The sequence below is a fragment of the Ctenocephalides felis genome, unplaced genomic scaffold (assembly GCF_003426905.1).
Source record: "Ctenocephalides felis isolate EL2017-DRISC unplaced genomic scaffold, ASM342690v1 CF-g0.4_SCAFFOLD_03572, whole genome shotgun sequence".
NCBI classification, from domain to species: Eukaryota; Metazoa; Arthropoda; class Insecta; order Siphonaptera; family Pulicidae; genus Ctenocephalides; species Ctenocephalides felis.
This window is the reverse complement of record NW_020539726.1, coordinates 41,809,613-41,827,035: the sequence shown is the minus strand read 5'-3', so window position 1 is coordinate 41,827,035 and position 17,423 is coordinate 41,809,613. Positions and strand designations below refer to the sequence as shown.

The 17,423-nt window shown below is 28.5% G+C and overlaps 2 protein-coding genes across 2 annotated transcripts in view; one reads left to right on the top strand and one right to left on the bottom strand.

The window, feature by feature from the left end:
* LOC113388029 (protein hu-li tai shao) overlaps window positions 1–17,423 on the top strand; it is a gene marked incomplete in the record, with an annotated part of 94,054 nt that overhangs the window by 55,658 nt on the left and 20,973 nt on the right.
* Window positions 4,215–11,288, bottom strand: LOC113388030 (ribonuclease H2 subunit A). Its single transcript, XM_026625442.1, has 4 exons — window positions 11,066–11,288; window positions 10,546–11,003; window positions 7,216–7,279; window positions 4,215–4,593 (listed from the first exon to the last, which is right to left on the bottom strand). Exons 1-4 carry the CDS (start codon window positions 11,244–11,246, stop codon window positions 4,295–4,297), a joined length of 1,002 nt encoding a protein of 333 aa, XP_026481227.1. The 5' UTR covers window positions 11,247–11,288; the 3' UTR covers window positions 4,215–4,294.

Genomic DNA, 17,423 nt, shown 5'->3' with positions numbered 1-17,423 from the left:
AATTTTGATTTGGAATATCACCACGTATCGAGGAGGAGAGGCCCAAAAAATCCTTAGTTAGTAAATTTATCTCCTGACTAATGGACGTAGATATTATTTACGACCCGGCCCTGCCTCTAGGATCTATTTAACTCGACTTTTTGTCACCAATTGAGGCCCATTATCGGGCACTAAATCACATTTAACCAAGTCACAGCGAAATAACAATCGATTCTCGATACAGTTAGAAAGCACCAGGTGCTCCAGTTCGATTATTCGAATATCGATTTGAATTCGAGACACGTATGAACTTTTTATCAGAAAGAAACGGAAGACGGAAGATGGTCTTGTTAATTTGTAGATTTAGCGTGGATTAAATGCGGAAAAATCAGGAAATTATTTTTCGTTCACGTATCGAGTCATTTTGAATCGTGTGACACAAATAGGACGGAAGGAGGATATTGTACATTTAGGTGGATTAGTTTGTTTACTGAAGGAGAAACCAATATATTGTTTTTTTGATGTCCTAATGAATTTGAATGGTGTGGCATAAATTTCACCACAACTTGTCATTAATGGGCGTCTATTAATCACGTGATCAATTTTTTTAGGATTTTTAGGTAAGAATACCTATTACACTTTTATCATTTCGAACGTAATAAGTTTTCAAGACTTTGCCTTAAAATGTAATGCCGAGAATAGACACATAAATTTTGTTGATTTTGGTGTAGACTAGTAGACGAGTGTGCACTTTCAGTCGCAATTTTAATGTATACCGCGTTGCTGTAGGGTGTGTTGTAATGTAGACAGCATTGTAGATAAATTTAATTTTGTATAAATTAGCCAAATATTTCATTCCAATTGCACGAACCGTTTAAAAGTTACGAGAGTTGTAATAAACAAATGCACCGAAACAACGAAACAGTGGTCGTACTATATATAGTACAGCGGGTCAATACCGGTAAAAAAGTTGTCACGTCAAATGTGGGCATGTGGGTGCTCGTTTGAAAGGTCTCGAAGAACCCTATACGAATATCGAAGTAACGGACACAATAAAGCAATAGGGTTCCATACAAAATAATTCACTAAGAACCAAAATTAGACGAACCGTTTAAATGTTACAAGGGTTGTAATAAACAAATGCGCTAAAACGAGTAATCTTGCCTTAAGGCAAAATACCACTTGCACTAAAATTCAATTTCTTTCAAATTACACACCTACAACTTTTCTTTACTACTATTTCTGAAAAAATCACGATTCAATTATCCCAATTCCCTCCTCGCTCCAATTACTCCAAAAATATTCAAATTTAATTTGTCATCAACTAACTGACGTCTTCTAATTCTTTCTTCATTCGACATCTTTTGTTGAAAATACAATAACCGAAACATTTAACAAAAGACGAATGTTAATAAATAGATCTGGGCCAACTCGATTTTCGGCGAAAATTTATTAAAATTGAAAATTTAAATTCACTCGCGATTCGCTCGGCTTAAGACATTTTGACCCGGATTCGAAATCGAGTTGAAATGAAATCTGACATACTTTGGGGAAAGGATTCATGGAATTGGTGATTTATTGTGAAATACTAGAAAAGGACGATTTGTGACTTCTTCAGGGCGTGTGGCGAGGATGTAATTTGGCCTGCAGATGCGCACGTATTTACCATGTATTTTACCTATGTAATTTTTTACGCGTTGTTGTAATAGTTTTGCGAATGCTTTAAATGGCATTTATAAATTAACAAACTAGTGGTGTATGGCATCGTGCCTTAGAGAAAATTGCTGGAACTTCCCGTACCGTAACGAAATATTCGAGGAATATTAAATGTTTTCAAATAGATTATTATAAATAAATATTGTAACATTGTCGAATATTTGTAAGAATTATATAAAATGAATTGCAAAGTTGCAATTATTTGTTTAAAGTATATAAGTGAGCTTTAGAACTTTAGCTTTAGAATTAAAATTAAAATCTGAATTATTTTCGATATACAAAAAAAATTTTTTTTGAATAAAACAAATTTAAAATAGAAAAATTTTTTTCTCAAAAACAATTGTTTTGCCAACACAAGCAGAATGTTTTTTGAATCATTCAAATCGAATACTCCGTTTTCTCAAAAACTCGTTTTATATTATCTGCACTCTTTGCTCCGGATCTTCGTAACGAATGTACATGCCTTTGTCAAAAACTAATCAGCACATTTCCCTATCAATAGGAATCGAATGCTTTTTGAACCATTCAAATCGGTTGATCCGTGTAGGTACTCGACAACGTGGACGAAAAATTGTATCCGAATACACACACAAACATCAATTTTTTTTAGGTATGCCAAATGTTCAGAAACTTCTCAAACGTGAAGATATACAAAAAAAATTATTTTCGATTTTCGGCCAATTACTATAACTTATCCTACGGGAAATAATTAATTAAATTATTGAATAATATTTTCGAATTATATATAAAAAATGAATTTATCAGTGAGGATGCACTCTGAAAGTCATCTGTTTTAAGATAAACGGCATTTACACCTAGTTTTACATAAGATAAATTTTTAAAGTTATAAATACTGTTTTACTTACATTATGCGTATTTTATAGACAAAATATAAAAGCTTATAAATAAGACGACGACTTTTCTATATGTTTACATGAGAAGTAAATAAATAATACTTAAGGTTGTGCGTTAAACTATAAACTATCCCTTATTTGAAAAAACCCGGCCAAAAAAAATATGTTTTTTTTAATGTAGAAAAACAAACTTTAAGAACATTGTTTTAGCAAAAAAAAAAATAAAAAAAATCTAAATTAATCAAAATTTTTAGTTTAATTTTGGATTTGATCATCATTGCAGAAAGAGTTGAAGTATTGCAATGTACACGTCCATCGACTTTTTTCACATTTTTTGTTTTTCGAATTACTATTTCGTGAAAAACATCTTATCAGTTAAAATATTTATTAATACTTTTACAACAAAAATAATACTAATATAATACTTCTGAAATGTGAAGATATGCAAAAATTTTCATTTTCGGCCCATTACTATAATTTACCCTACAGAAAGTAATGTTTTTATTCTGTATTCTGGAAATATTGATTTATAATTCAATCTATTGAATCCATAATTATCAATTGGTATATTTCATAAACATCTACAAATGTCCATATCATCCATAAATACCACCCTAAATATCCTTTAATATACATAAAGAGAAACATATACTACTTTATTGATCCATAAAAATCCATTATTTCATTCAGAAACATCCATTAATATTTTAAAAAAATCCATAAATATCCCTCTTATATATTCATAAATATCCATTATTATACTCATTGATATAACAATAAATATCCATAAATATCCATGAACATCTAATAATATATCCAGTAACATCCCTTAAAATATCTATAAATATATATAAATATCCAGATAACATCTATTTTCGTATCCATAAACATATCCGTTAATATATGCATCAATATATTCAAAATATCAATAAATCTCCATTGATATATACATTGAAATACATCCATTAACAAATATTATCACAAATATCTATTAATATCCATTGATATATCCATAAATTTGTTGCGATATAATTTTTTTGGTTTTCACAATATAGTTGCTCTACATTTATACTTTTTATTAAATTTACTTTAATTCATCGAATGTTTCTTGAAATTTTTCAAAAAGCAGGTCAAAGAAGAAATATTTAATTCATTTTCTATCTCTCCTTGCAGAAATTTGAAAATTTTGTATCAGTAGTATAATTTACAATTATACACAAAATCCAGAATCCTAAAAGAATCTGAAAAAGTTGAAACGTGATCAATAAAAGTCGAAAGACCAAGAAAGACTTGGATTGGATTATATCATGTTTATGATAGAAAGTGTATAAAACTTCCAGTTCGATTGTATTAACAAAATATAGACAAACTAATGGGGTTTATTGTTTTTATAATACCTCATTGTATATACTCATTCAAATAACACATCCGTATACACTAAAAGTATTAAATATTTTTTGATTCTCTAGAAATTATTTAGAATATACCTTACTTAGCAAAACAAAGTTTGCCGGGTCAGCTAGTATATATATATATATATATATATATATATATATATATATATATATATATATATAATACCAATATCATTAATGAATATTAATATTATCCATTAATCCATTAATGGCCAAAAAATGCAATAAATAAAAACAATACTTTTCTCGTCATAATAAAACATGTATTCATTTACAATTAAATATAAAACTTAAAAAACAATTACAATTAAAAACTTAAAAAACTATCCCCTACAACTCTGCGACATTCACCAAGCACCTCTGCGTAAAGAACTTGTGCCTCTTCCTCTTGTTACTGCCATCGTTGCCACCGAAGAAACTCGATATCTTGGGGACATTCTTTAAAGACTGTCTCTTGGCCTTCTTCTTGGGGTCTTCATTTTCATCATCGGACTCTGCAGACTCCCATTCACACTCGTAGGCTGTCGAGGCCAGGGCATTGTCTGCAGTCGACCAACTGAACCTTACCAGATGGGGGTAACCGAAGACTTTGTCGATTCGATCGTGGATAAAGGACTTTGTTGAAGGATCTAAAAGGTAATAGAAAAATGATATTTGATAGAATGGTATAGAATTAATTTAACCCTTTCGCTATCAGAGTGTTTGACAACTGTTATACGAGTCACGAAGAAGTCCAAGTATTTATCACACGACTATATTTTGAGATTTTTGATAATAATGTATTTCAAAATTAAAAATTATGCTTCTAAGGAACTAAAAGATAAAAAGGACCTAAGGAAGAAATTAAATATCAATCTAGAAAAAGACAGTATGGAATGACCGATTTGTATTGCACAAAATTGTCACATTTTTTATGTATAATGACATGTTATGATGTTAAATGTAAATATTACATACATATCGACCTAAAAAAACTACTAAATAAAAAGTTAATATGAAAAATGTATAAAATAATAACAAAAATAAATAATTGAACAAAAAAATTAAAATGAAATATGAAAATATATATATATATATACATTTGTAATTCAAATGCCCCGCCATTATTTTTGGCGATGTCGGTAATGAAGTTTTCTACTACCATAAACATGTATCCACCATTTTAAATTTTTGTTAATGTAAAAATATTCAAAATAATTAAATAATTCTTAATAATTTAAAATAATTAAATAATTTCTTCCCTCTTTAGATCGCGAATCAAGCAACATTAAATTAAATTTAGTATATTCAAAGGAATCATTTTTATTTTTACCATGTATGATTGAAAAATCATTCGTTTCGTACTCGATCGCGAGTCGTTTTTGTAAAAGGCACGTATAGCCGTTTCGGAGGTATGGAGCGCAAAGGGTGTGAAAATGTTAATGCAGTTTTTGAGAGACCGAATCATCCGATTAGATTAATTCAAAAAACCTTTTGCTTGTGAAAAAAATGCTTTTACAAAAAAAATCGTAATTTTGAAAATTTTCAATAAAAAAATTCAAAATTTTCAAAAAAAATGTTTTTCAATATGTTCAAAAAAATCTAAATTATGAAAAATTTCATAAAATATCAAAATTTGAAAAAAAAAAATGATTTCTTGCAAAAATTTGAGAATATTTCGAAATTTTCAAAAATTTCCAAATTCGTAAAGAAATGTAAAAAAACTATTTTTTTTCCAAAAATTCCAAAAAATTTCAATCAATCTAAGCAAAAAGGAACTCTACTGACGACCAAGTTAAATATCAATATAAAATAGAAGAAAAGGGTTACTGACGACTAAATTAAATATCACTATAGAAGAAGAAAAAAGGGACTCTACTGACGACTAAATTAAATACAAATTTAAAAGAGAAAATGGACTTTACTGATGACCAATTTAGGTATCAATCTAAAAAAGAAGAAAATGGCGAGCAAATTAGATACAAATTTAGAAGAGAAAGGGACTCTACCGACGAGGAAATTAAAAAGCAATTTAAAACAAGGAAAAGGGACTCTACTGATGAAGAAATTAAATCTTTATTTTACCAAGTAAAGTAAAGAGTGAAAACCAATCTCAATTTTAAAGAAAAAAGACTCTACTGACGAGCAAATTAAATGTCAATATAAAAAAGAAGAAAAGGGACTCTACTGACGACTAAATTAAATGCAAACTTCAAAGGAAAAGGGACTCTACTGACGACCAACTTAGGCATCAACGTAAAAAAGACGAAAAAGACTCTACTGGCGAGCTAATTAAATATGAACTTAAAAGAGAAAAGGACTCTACTGACGACCAAATTAAATATCAATTTAAAACAAAAAAAGGACTCTACTGACGAGAAAATTAAATATTACTATAAGAGAAGAAAAAAGTATTCTACTGACAATCAAATTAAATATAAATTTAAAAGAGAAAAGAACTCGACCAAATTAAATATAAATATTTAGGAAAGGAGGAGAAAAAAGAATTCTACTGACGAGCAAATTAAATGCAAATTTGGAAGAGAAAAGGACTCTATTGACGATCAAATTAAATGCGAATTTCAGAGGAAAAAGGACCTACTGGCGAGCAAATTAAAAATTAAATTTAAAGAAGAGAAAGGGACTCTACTGACGACCAAATTGTATATCAATTTAGAAAACAAATCTGCTAAGGGGCGATTTAAAAATCAATTTCAAAAAAAGGGAATCTAATGACATCCAAATCAAAATTCTATTTAAAAGAAAAAGGAACTCTATTAACGATCAAATTAAGTATCTAACTAAAAGTAAAAAGGACTCTACTGACGACCAAATTAAAAATCAATATAAAAGTAAAAAGAACTCTACTTGCCAGTAAATTAAAATTCTATTTTAAAAAAGAAAGGACTCTACTGACAATCGAGTTAACTGATAAAGGACTCTACTGATACACAAATTAAAAATCAATTTAAAACGAAGAAAAAGGGACTCTACTGACATGCAATCAAAACCCAAGTACTTGTTACACAAAATATTTTAAGATTTTCCAAAAATCATCTAAAAAAAACGTAGTAACAAATTATAATTCTGAAAAATTATTTAATTCAGAGCGATAAATCTTGAAGCAAAAAGGTGATGAATGTCGTCTAAAGGCGACACTCGTACACACAGGTCGTCGTCAAGCGAAAGGATTAAATTAAATTAAATAAATTATATATATATATATATATATATATATATATATATATATATAAATATATATGTGCAATTACCTCCCGGGTAACCACTTCCAAAATCCTTTTGTGTCAGTTCCAATCCTTCGCCGAATTTCCAAAACTATAATAATAAATCATATTATTATATTATTACTTACCGAAGAAAATGAAAAAATCCGATTTGCGAATATAATATCTTCTCAAGTCATTCCGACCAAAATTTGGAAAAAGTATATATATATATATACTAGCAAACCCGACGAACTCCGTTTCTCCACCAGATGGTTTCGTGAGAAAGATGAAGAAATTTTTTGTTTGTTTTATATTTGTAAGGGTAAAATTTGATTTTATTATACAACAGTAACGAATTTATTTTGATTACAAAAATAAAGTGTTTTTTAGTTGAACTTCTCTAAGTAAATGAAAGTGAATCCGCAAATTATCCGTTTCATTGAAGTGCTCTTTGGTAAACCACATTTTTTGTTTTTTGGTCTGACGTTAACACAAACAAAGCGGATGGTTTTCCAACTCGTGAACAGGCAACGTATAACTGCCCATATGAAAAACAATGATTTTCTAAATAATCTATTTGAAATTTATTCCGCAAACACTAAGCAATTGGCCTTGCGACTTGTTATTGCGAACGCAAGGCGAACTGGAAATTGCAATCGTTTGAAGTCAAACGGATGACCAGTCGGAATCATTGGTATGTCACCAAATCGCCAGCAATTTTTGATTGAATGGTGAAATTCAGTGCGTGCACATCATTATTATTTGCGGCAAGAATTGCTCGTTGACTTAACCAAGCATAATTCTGTTAATTCTCACTAATGTCATTACTCGAATTTTTAATTACGGTGCGTGAAGTTCCAGCAATTTGCATTAAGGCACGATGCCATGCACAACTAACTTTCTTATCTATTAACCTTGCGGAGCCCGAGACCTTTTCAACGAATGCAAAATTGTCGATATCGGTTCGTGCGTTCTGGAGTTATTTTGTCAGGAAGGAAAATCCGACTTATTTTTATATATATGCAGATATATATATATATATATATATATATATATACTTATTTTCATTGCTTATTATGTTTGGCCCTTGCTTTGAAAGCATATGGGCTCCAAAAAAAATTGGGAAATGAGAAGTTCCCTGTAAGTTTCATGATGATTCACGCTTCTAAGTTCCGCAATAAGTATTCATTTGGACAGTACTGTGCGGCGCGAGGTAAGGAACGAAACGAAACGAATCGAATATTATATTAGAAGATATCCCCTCATGTGTGAAGGCGTAATCAGGTGAGGCATAGATAAACTAGTGGTGTATGGCATCGTGCCTTAAGGCAAATTGCTGGAACTTCCCGTACCGTAATAAAATATTCGAGAAATTTTAAACGTTTTCAAATATATTATTACAAATACTGTAAATTTCATTATTATTGCTATCTTGTTTGTTATATCTGAGCAAATCAAATGTAAATCATAAATCAATTATTACATTAACAATCGTCATTTCATTTCGAATTCAATTTCAAAAAAAAATAGTTGCCTAATTTACAAAAAAGTAAAAAAGTGCTCCCGTATAGTCACAGTCTAAACGCATTTGCAAATAATTCTGTGCGACATTTTCACTTATACTGTGCTTAGCTTGGCGGCATTTTCACATTTTTCAAAATAAAATTGGAAAAGTTCTCCAATACATAAATAGTCAAAGCCAAAATGTTCAGAAACCTTTGAAACGTAAACATTAATAAAAATTTTCCTTTTATAACTTCCCGTAGGGTAGTTATAGTAATGGGCCAAAATTTGAAAATATTTTTTTTTGCATATATTTACGTTTCTGTGGTTTCTGAACATTTTGGCATACATCACAAAATATGGATGAGTGTGTGTGTTTTGTGTGTCCGCATTTTTTCGTCCACGTTTTCGGGCGCACGGATCAACCGATTCGAATGCTTCAAAAAACATTCGATTCCTATTGATAGGGAGATGTGCTGATTAGTTTTTGGCAAAGGCAGGTCCAGCCGTTACGGAGATACGGAGCAAAGAGTGCACAAAATACAAATCGAGTTTTTGAGAGAACAGATCATCCGATTTTAATGATAAAAAAAACATTCCATTTGTAATGATTGGGAGAAGTTGTGTTTAGTTTTTTGCAAGGGTAGGTCCAGTCGTTACGGAGATACCGAGCTAAATTCACAAAAAATGGCAGTTTTTGAGAGAACTAAGCATCCGATTTGAATGAGTTTTTCTGCTTCTGGTGAAAGATTCAGAATTTTTTTAAAAAAAATTTACTTGAACATGATGTGGTTAAGAAACAAATTTATCTTAATATTCTATAATCAAAATCATTAATAGTTTTAGTCTGTACAAAAAATAGTTCATGACAGAAAAAACCTAATGATGGAAGGTATCTAGTTCCGAAACGTCATAATAAAACATCTACAATAAAACAAATTATTATATATATCTTATAAATAAAATTCTTCTCCTAAACGGTTATTCGGATTTTGATAAATCTTTTTGGAGTTTGTCAAAGGAAATTTTTAAGATTTAATGAACAATGAAAGTATAGCAATATTGCAGAAATAAATGGCAAAAATATACAAAAAACCACTTATCATTGTTTGACATTGAAAACATTTGAACTGTCATCTGCTAGAAATGTCGGTTGACTTGAAATTTGAATTTAGCTGAAATTATGAGCCTGGATAATAATATAATATGATATGCAAGAAAAATATAATGTCTACATTATTATTGACAAAAAGCAGCCGAGATGTACCAGAAATTAAAATAATATAAGATACAGTCAACAGTACATGTTTGGCAGATGAAATTATATAATTCACTTTAATAAATAATGCAACAAGTTCAAATTTGAATATACATTATTCTTTTAAACTTATGCATGTCGCATTTTGGTTTACTTTGCTTAATTATTTAACAATACAAAATAATATTCCTACTTATCAAAAAAAAAATGATTTAAAATTTTGTTTAATGTGTCAAAAATTCATTTGTTTGGCATTGGATGTGGAATATTTAGCAAGTTGATCTTAGATTGCATAGTGCACATATGAACTAGATGTTACAAATTAATTTACCTCAAATTTGAACATAAACAATGATGTTTATCAAATAATAAATTAAATTATTTAAGCAATTATGTTATATGGCAAAATCAAGTGTGATATTGTTCTTTTACCGCAGATACTAAAATTATTTTTCCTGAATTTCTTATACTCATTATGCTAAGACCATAAATGAATCACAAAAGCCAGGACATCATATAGAATATTAAAAATTTGGAACTTTTGAATTGTATATATATATATATATATATATATATATATTTATTTATTTATTTATTATCTCTATCCCACTTACCTTTAAAGCCTGATCCCTGCTAACTTTAGCACAAATACTAGCAGCCGAAACAATAGGATAAGTAGAATCAGCCTTCTTAGCAACCACAATCTCCAACTTAGGAAAAATCTTCTTCAACTTGGCCTGATACTTCTCGGGGGGCCCCACCGTATCAACATAAACATCCTGCACATTAACCCCAGCATCAATCGCCTTCTGTATCAATGCAATTGCCGAATCCATACTGACTTCATTTAAAGAATGTTTGCTACGTTTGAGCATCGAATTGCTGATGTAGTTTGGGGAAATGACATCTACGGCCCAGCCCATGGATTCGTGGGCGTAGTCTTCGATGTTGATTTTGTCGAATATTGCATCACGTTTTTCTTCTGTCAGTTGTTTCGAGTCGGCACATCCTAGGGTTTTGAGGACGTCGGATTTTGATAGGGGACAGAAGGCTATGCCATAGACCATAGGACCTAGATAAAGGATACATTGACATATAAATGAATTTTTGCATATGTATAATTATTTTTCTTACCTAAGACTGGTCCTCTTCCAGCTTCGTCGACGCCAAGCATGCACGGTTCATTTTTACAAATTTCAGGAATTTCAGAGAAATAACAATAATTTTTATTATTATCCTTATCACATATATGAGGTCCAAGACTATACATAGACCTGATCACTGTTGGAGCATCATTTTCTTGATTTTCTTCCATTTTGAACTATTTGTTTCAACTACACGAATTGCACATAACCTTGTTGACAGGTGTTTTAAATGAGAGAAGTTTTTCGCGCGCAATTTGACAGCTGAAGAACGTTGTATGAATGTTCTTGTAGATGGCAGCATTCTAGAAAAAAGCGGTAAATTCAAAAATATAAAAGTATAATTCATTTTCAATTTATGTATTTTTTAATAACTTCCCGTAGGGTAAGTTATAGTAATCGCAAAAAATCGAAAATCAAAATTATTATATATCTTTACGTTTCAAACGTTACTTAACATTTTGGCATACATTAAAAAAAATGGATGTGTGCGGATACAAATTTTTGTCGACTATTTCGGAAACACCGATCAACCGATTTGAATAATTAAAAAAACATTCGATTTGTATTAATAAGGAGATGTGCTGATTAGTTTTTAGCAAAGGCAGGTCTAGCCGTTTCGGAGATACGGGGCAAAAAGTGGCAAAAACGGTAACTCAGTTTTTAAGAGAACGGAGAGTCCGATTTTAATGATTCAAAAAACATTTTACTTGTATTGACAAGATGAAAAACTGATTAAATTTTTGGAAAGGCAGGTCTAGCGGTTATGGACTCTCATTAAGAATAAGTTAAAATATGTCATTTAGCGGTTTTAAAATGTTTATTGGACATATGCACATCAAATTATCAGATATTTTATAGGTTTTAATAACGTGTACACATTTTGTGTAAATTTTTTGGGGTTCCGTATCAAGATTTTTAATTACGGTATCAGTTTGCCTTAAGAGACGATGCCATGCACCACACGAGTGCAAAGGGTGTAAAAATGGTAATGAAGTTTTTAAGACAAAGCATCATCCGATTAGATTAATTCAAAAAGAGTTTGCTTGAGTAGACGGTGTGCAAACAATGCTTTTACAGAAAATTTTGTAATTTTGAAAATTTTCAAAGAAAAAAATTCAAAATTTTCATTAAAAAATCAGTCTCAAGAAATTCAAATTTTCAAAATTTTTCATTTTCAAAAAAAAAACTAAACTTTGAAAATTTTCAAAATTATAAAAATTAAAAAAAGCGATTTCTTACAAAAATTTGAAAAATTTTCGAAATTTTCAATAAAATCGAATATTTTCAAATTTTCCAAATACCAAAAAAAATCTGAAAAAACGTTTTTTTCTTAAAAAGAATCAAAAAAATTTCAAACTTCTAAAAAAATTTCTAACCTTGAAAAAAATCAAATTTAAACAAAAAATGAACAAATTTCTTGTAAACATACACTTGGGCTCGTCACCTAATTTAATAAGCACTTATAAATTTACAGTATGTATTTATAATAAATAATCTATTTGAAATTATTTAAAACAATTCTCAATGATTTTCATTCCTCAAATTTTTAATTTTAGTACAAAAAGTACCAGCAATTTGCCTTTAGGCACGATGCCATGCACCCTGTATCATTTCCTGTATCAAACTACTAAAACCCTTTAATTTATCATAAAGAATATTTATTGCAATAAAATTTTCTTTCACATATGCAAGTATAGCAAAGGCCGACAAAGTCTTGAGGCAAAATAATACTTAATACAGAATTAGAATAAAGAACTATATTCGTATAAAAACAATTAAATATCATTCTCGTTCCAACGAATATGTCTTGATAACACATTAATTAAAAACAAAAAAATAATTGCACCTCGTAACATATATGTATATATTAAATCTATGAATTAATCATTAAAAAATGCACAAAAGACGTAAATATATAACTCAAATATAATAGACGCATAAATATGTGTCTATATATATTTTTTTTAAACAATATTTAAACACATTACATCAGCTTAAATCTTGTACATATATTATTAAATATAATTCTATTTTTATATAATTAATAAACTGCATATATCATATCTCTCGTCTCAACCAGAGACACAAAAAAATACAAAATATTTTAAAATATTTTGAAGCTTAAAATATAATCTATCTCGTTTATACAACAAAAGCTTAAAAAAAAACATTAAACAAAATTAAAGTTTTATAACGATATAAAAATTGTATCTGAGTGATGTTGTTTTCGTTTAATTCACATGTCTATAATACTTTATCTCATATGGCTATTTCAATCAACAAAAAAACTATTATGAATTGTGTTAAATATTAAGTCGCTTTATAATAACTATTATTGAATTCTCGGTGTGAATTGTTTAATGCTGTGTTTTTTCATCAGTGGCAGTTTTTTGGCGATGATTATTGTATGAACATTTATATCAAGTTTTTAAATTTATTGTTAAGTTACACCTAAGGATTTAATGACAAAAATCTGTGCGGGATAATGGATATATATATATATATATATATATATAGATATATAAATATATATATTAGGGTGGTTCTTAATATGGACATTTTCGAATTTTATTGCTCCCAAGGGCTCAAATGCTTCCAAATTAATTTCAAAAAATTCTCTAAAAGTTTCAGCTCTTAATATTAACATTTAGATAGTCCGCAATTCAATTAAAACTTTCGTATATTTATTCTAAAGTAAATTCTTGCGCCAACTGTGATAGCATTCGTAAACACAAATATTATAACCTTTAAAAATATTTATAAATCAATTAACCTCTAATTAAATCCATGTGGACTGTTTAACAAAATATTTATTTATTTGGTGATTTTGACGCTCAAATTATCAGTAATAAATTGCCATCAAAATTACAAGTCTGCTATCACAGATGGCGCAAGTCTTTACTTAATGATATATGTTATAAACAAATTTACAAAACTTTTAATTAAATTGCGGACTATCTAAATGTTAATATTAGGAGTTGAAACATTTAGAGAATTTTTATTTATTATTTTAGAAGCATTTGAGCCCCTGGGAGCAAAGAAATTCGAAAATGTCCACATTAAGGACCACCCTAATTTATATATATATATATATATATATATATATATATATATATACATGTTTGGAGTATTTTGCAGCCCAATCGTCGAATTAAAAAAGTTAAAATAGAAAAATTCTTTATTCTATAAAACGTTTCGACACTTAATGTGTGTCATCATTCAGTAATCGAAAAAAACATATTACATAAATAACAATAGTTCATATTAAATATAAATATAAAAAACAGAAAATTATATACATAACAAACCAGAAAAAAACACAAAAAATATATAAAATTTATTTTTAAGAGAGGAAATTGTTTCTCAATACTCTTTTGTTTCTTTCACCCCGCATCCACTCACTCTGCCGCACGTGCCGCGTAACCCTGAATTTATTTGCGTTACTCTTTTTATTAATTATTATTAGTTATGATGTTCTTTCGCACAAGTATTATTTTTGTGTTTTATCTGTTTTGGTATGTATATAAGTTTTTCCTTTTTATATTTTCATATTTAATATCAACTATTGTCAACTATTGTTACTTATGTAATGTTTTTCTAGATTACTAAATGATGACACACATTAGGTGTCGAAACGTTTAATAAGTTTTTTTTTGATTCGAAGATTGGTCTACAAAAGCACCTCAAATATACATACATATATATATATATATATATATATATATATATATATATTTATATCCATTATCGATTTCCAATTGGCAGTAAGTGTACGTCACTCGTACCTAATGCAAAAATCTTATTATTCCACTTTATCAATTAATAATAATAATATAATCGTGACCGTTTCAATAATATATATTTATTTATTTAAAATCTCTCTATTTATCATTATATTTTATCATCATCATCAACTATAGGCGTATTTAGAATTTTCTTTTACAAACTAATTCAATTATAATACATACACATTATATATGAACAAATTTTCATCAATTGGTAAACAATATTTGATAAATAGTTATCAATATTGTTTTAATGGTTCATATAATTTAATTTAATGTAAAACTATTGTACAAATTGGGTAAAAATTGGGAATATAGCTGCACTATTTAAGTATCTTTAATAGATAGAGGTAATATATATATAAATATACAAACATGTATCAGTATATTTATATATGTTTAATAAAGTAAAACCTCTGTCTATATTACAAATGCAAACACTAATGGCGAAGACTTCTCGTTAGTTTGTTCTATGGTACAAAATATGGAAGAATTCTTAATTAAAAAACATTTCCAATTAAAACAAAAACCCTATTAAATAAAAACTCCATAAGAATATAAATATAAATTTCTTGTTTTGTTTTGTTTAGTCATATATACATATATAAAGATATCAATCAATCAACGAGACATATTTTATATATATGTATCGATAATGCATGTGAATTTTTTTAGTTTGTTTGATTTATTATAATATCTACTTTGAAAAATAAAAAATGCAATACTCTAATACCGTCAAAGAAACAAGAATAAGCGTTTTTTTTTCAATTTCTGTCACTCATCAAGCAGAATGGCATTAATATTAATTATTATCAAATAATAGATACACCACAACATATATATATATATATATATATATATATATATATATATATGCATGTGTCTATTCCTATGATTATATTCAGCCCGAGATCAAGAAACCAAACAATTCATCCCCGATAATACTTAAAACAAATATATAAAATATCCAATCAACTCAATACCTCGTTTAAAAAATGAATTCAATCTCTAAAATTTCCTTTACCTCGTGCCAAACATAATCCAAATTAAACGGACAAAAGTTCATCATCCTCTCTAAGTGTGCATCGATTACTTAAAAAAAAACACAAGTGGTAAAATAGTCGATTAGATTAGATTAGAGTAGAGTAGAGAAGTAAGAAATTGATTTGTTGATTTGTTGTTTGTTGTTTGTTTAGTTTTAATAATAATAATAATATTAATAAAGTGTTGTCTTATTATGCCTCGATGGACTTCTTCTTTTCCTTCTTCTTCTTGAGGAACGATGGCGTCCTCAGGCCCTTCTTTTTCTTTTTGTCCTTTTTCGGGGAGTCTTCTGTCGACATTTCCTAATAATAGACAGAAAATAATATTAACATTATATTAATTTTATTATCTCTATAAAATTTTATTATCTACATTCTTTATCTATTTCATACATTATCTATCTCTTTCGTATAATATCTAGCTCTTTCTTACACTATCCGTCGTCTCTTTCGTACACAATCTGTCTCTTTCACAAAAGATCTCTCTCTTTCCTACACAATCTATCTCATTCAATCATTATCTGTTTTGCACACTATCTCTTTCACAAAAATATCTCTTTAATGCACCATCTATCTATTTTATACCCAATCTATTCTTCCATAGATTATTTGTCTCTTTCATACAAACTATTTCTTTTTCACGCATTATTGAAGTAAAACTTCTTTAGGCACGACTTGAGAGTAAGTAAATCCGTACAAATGCAACGGAAAAAGCGTTACGGCCGAGTCGGGTGCCAATGATCAATTATCATTTCTATACGGGTCGATTGTGATTGGTCGTAGTGTCGCGTGAGTATGATTGCTTTGATTGTATAGTAAAAATAATAAAACAAATGAAAAATCTGTGCCGTGTAATATGTGGTTACTATATATTTTTGAGGTTATTAAAATGTAAAACATTTTTATAGGCAAGACATATACTACAGCTGCTCAAAGAATGAGACTGTATCGCCAGCGAAATAGTCAAAAAAAAACAAGCAGTCAATGAATGTATGTTAATTTTAATTACATAAAGTTCTTCAAACAAAATTATTACATGATGAGTGAAATTGTGAAAACAATATTTCTTTAGGCGTTATTTAACATAGTAATTCTCTGCATTTTTATAGATATTAAAGAATTTTAGAGCAACAGATCTTTTTCAGAATTATATCTCAGACACTTTTCGAAGTTTAGAAAAAATCTGCATGTTTTTAGTTTATGATGGCTATTAAGTATTACAAAGTTGCATATTTTCATAAATGATGAAGAATGAATTGATATTCAGATATATTATTCTAAACAAGAAATCAAGCACAACATTAATTTGTGTAGCTGTGTGTCATTTATATACAGATATACTTCATAATGGACATCTATGCAATTTGTTTATTGATAGTGTTAATGAATTTTTTCAAGAATTCATTAATCAGCAATTACTTTATTTCTCTAATAAAGGTTCAAGTTCTAAATACTAAATGTAAAAGTGGTGGTAAATAGCTTAAATGTGATGTTGAAATATCAAATAATTTATAAAAAA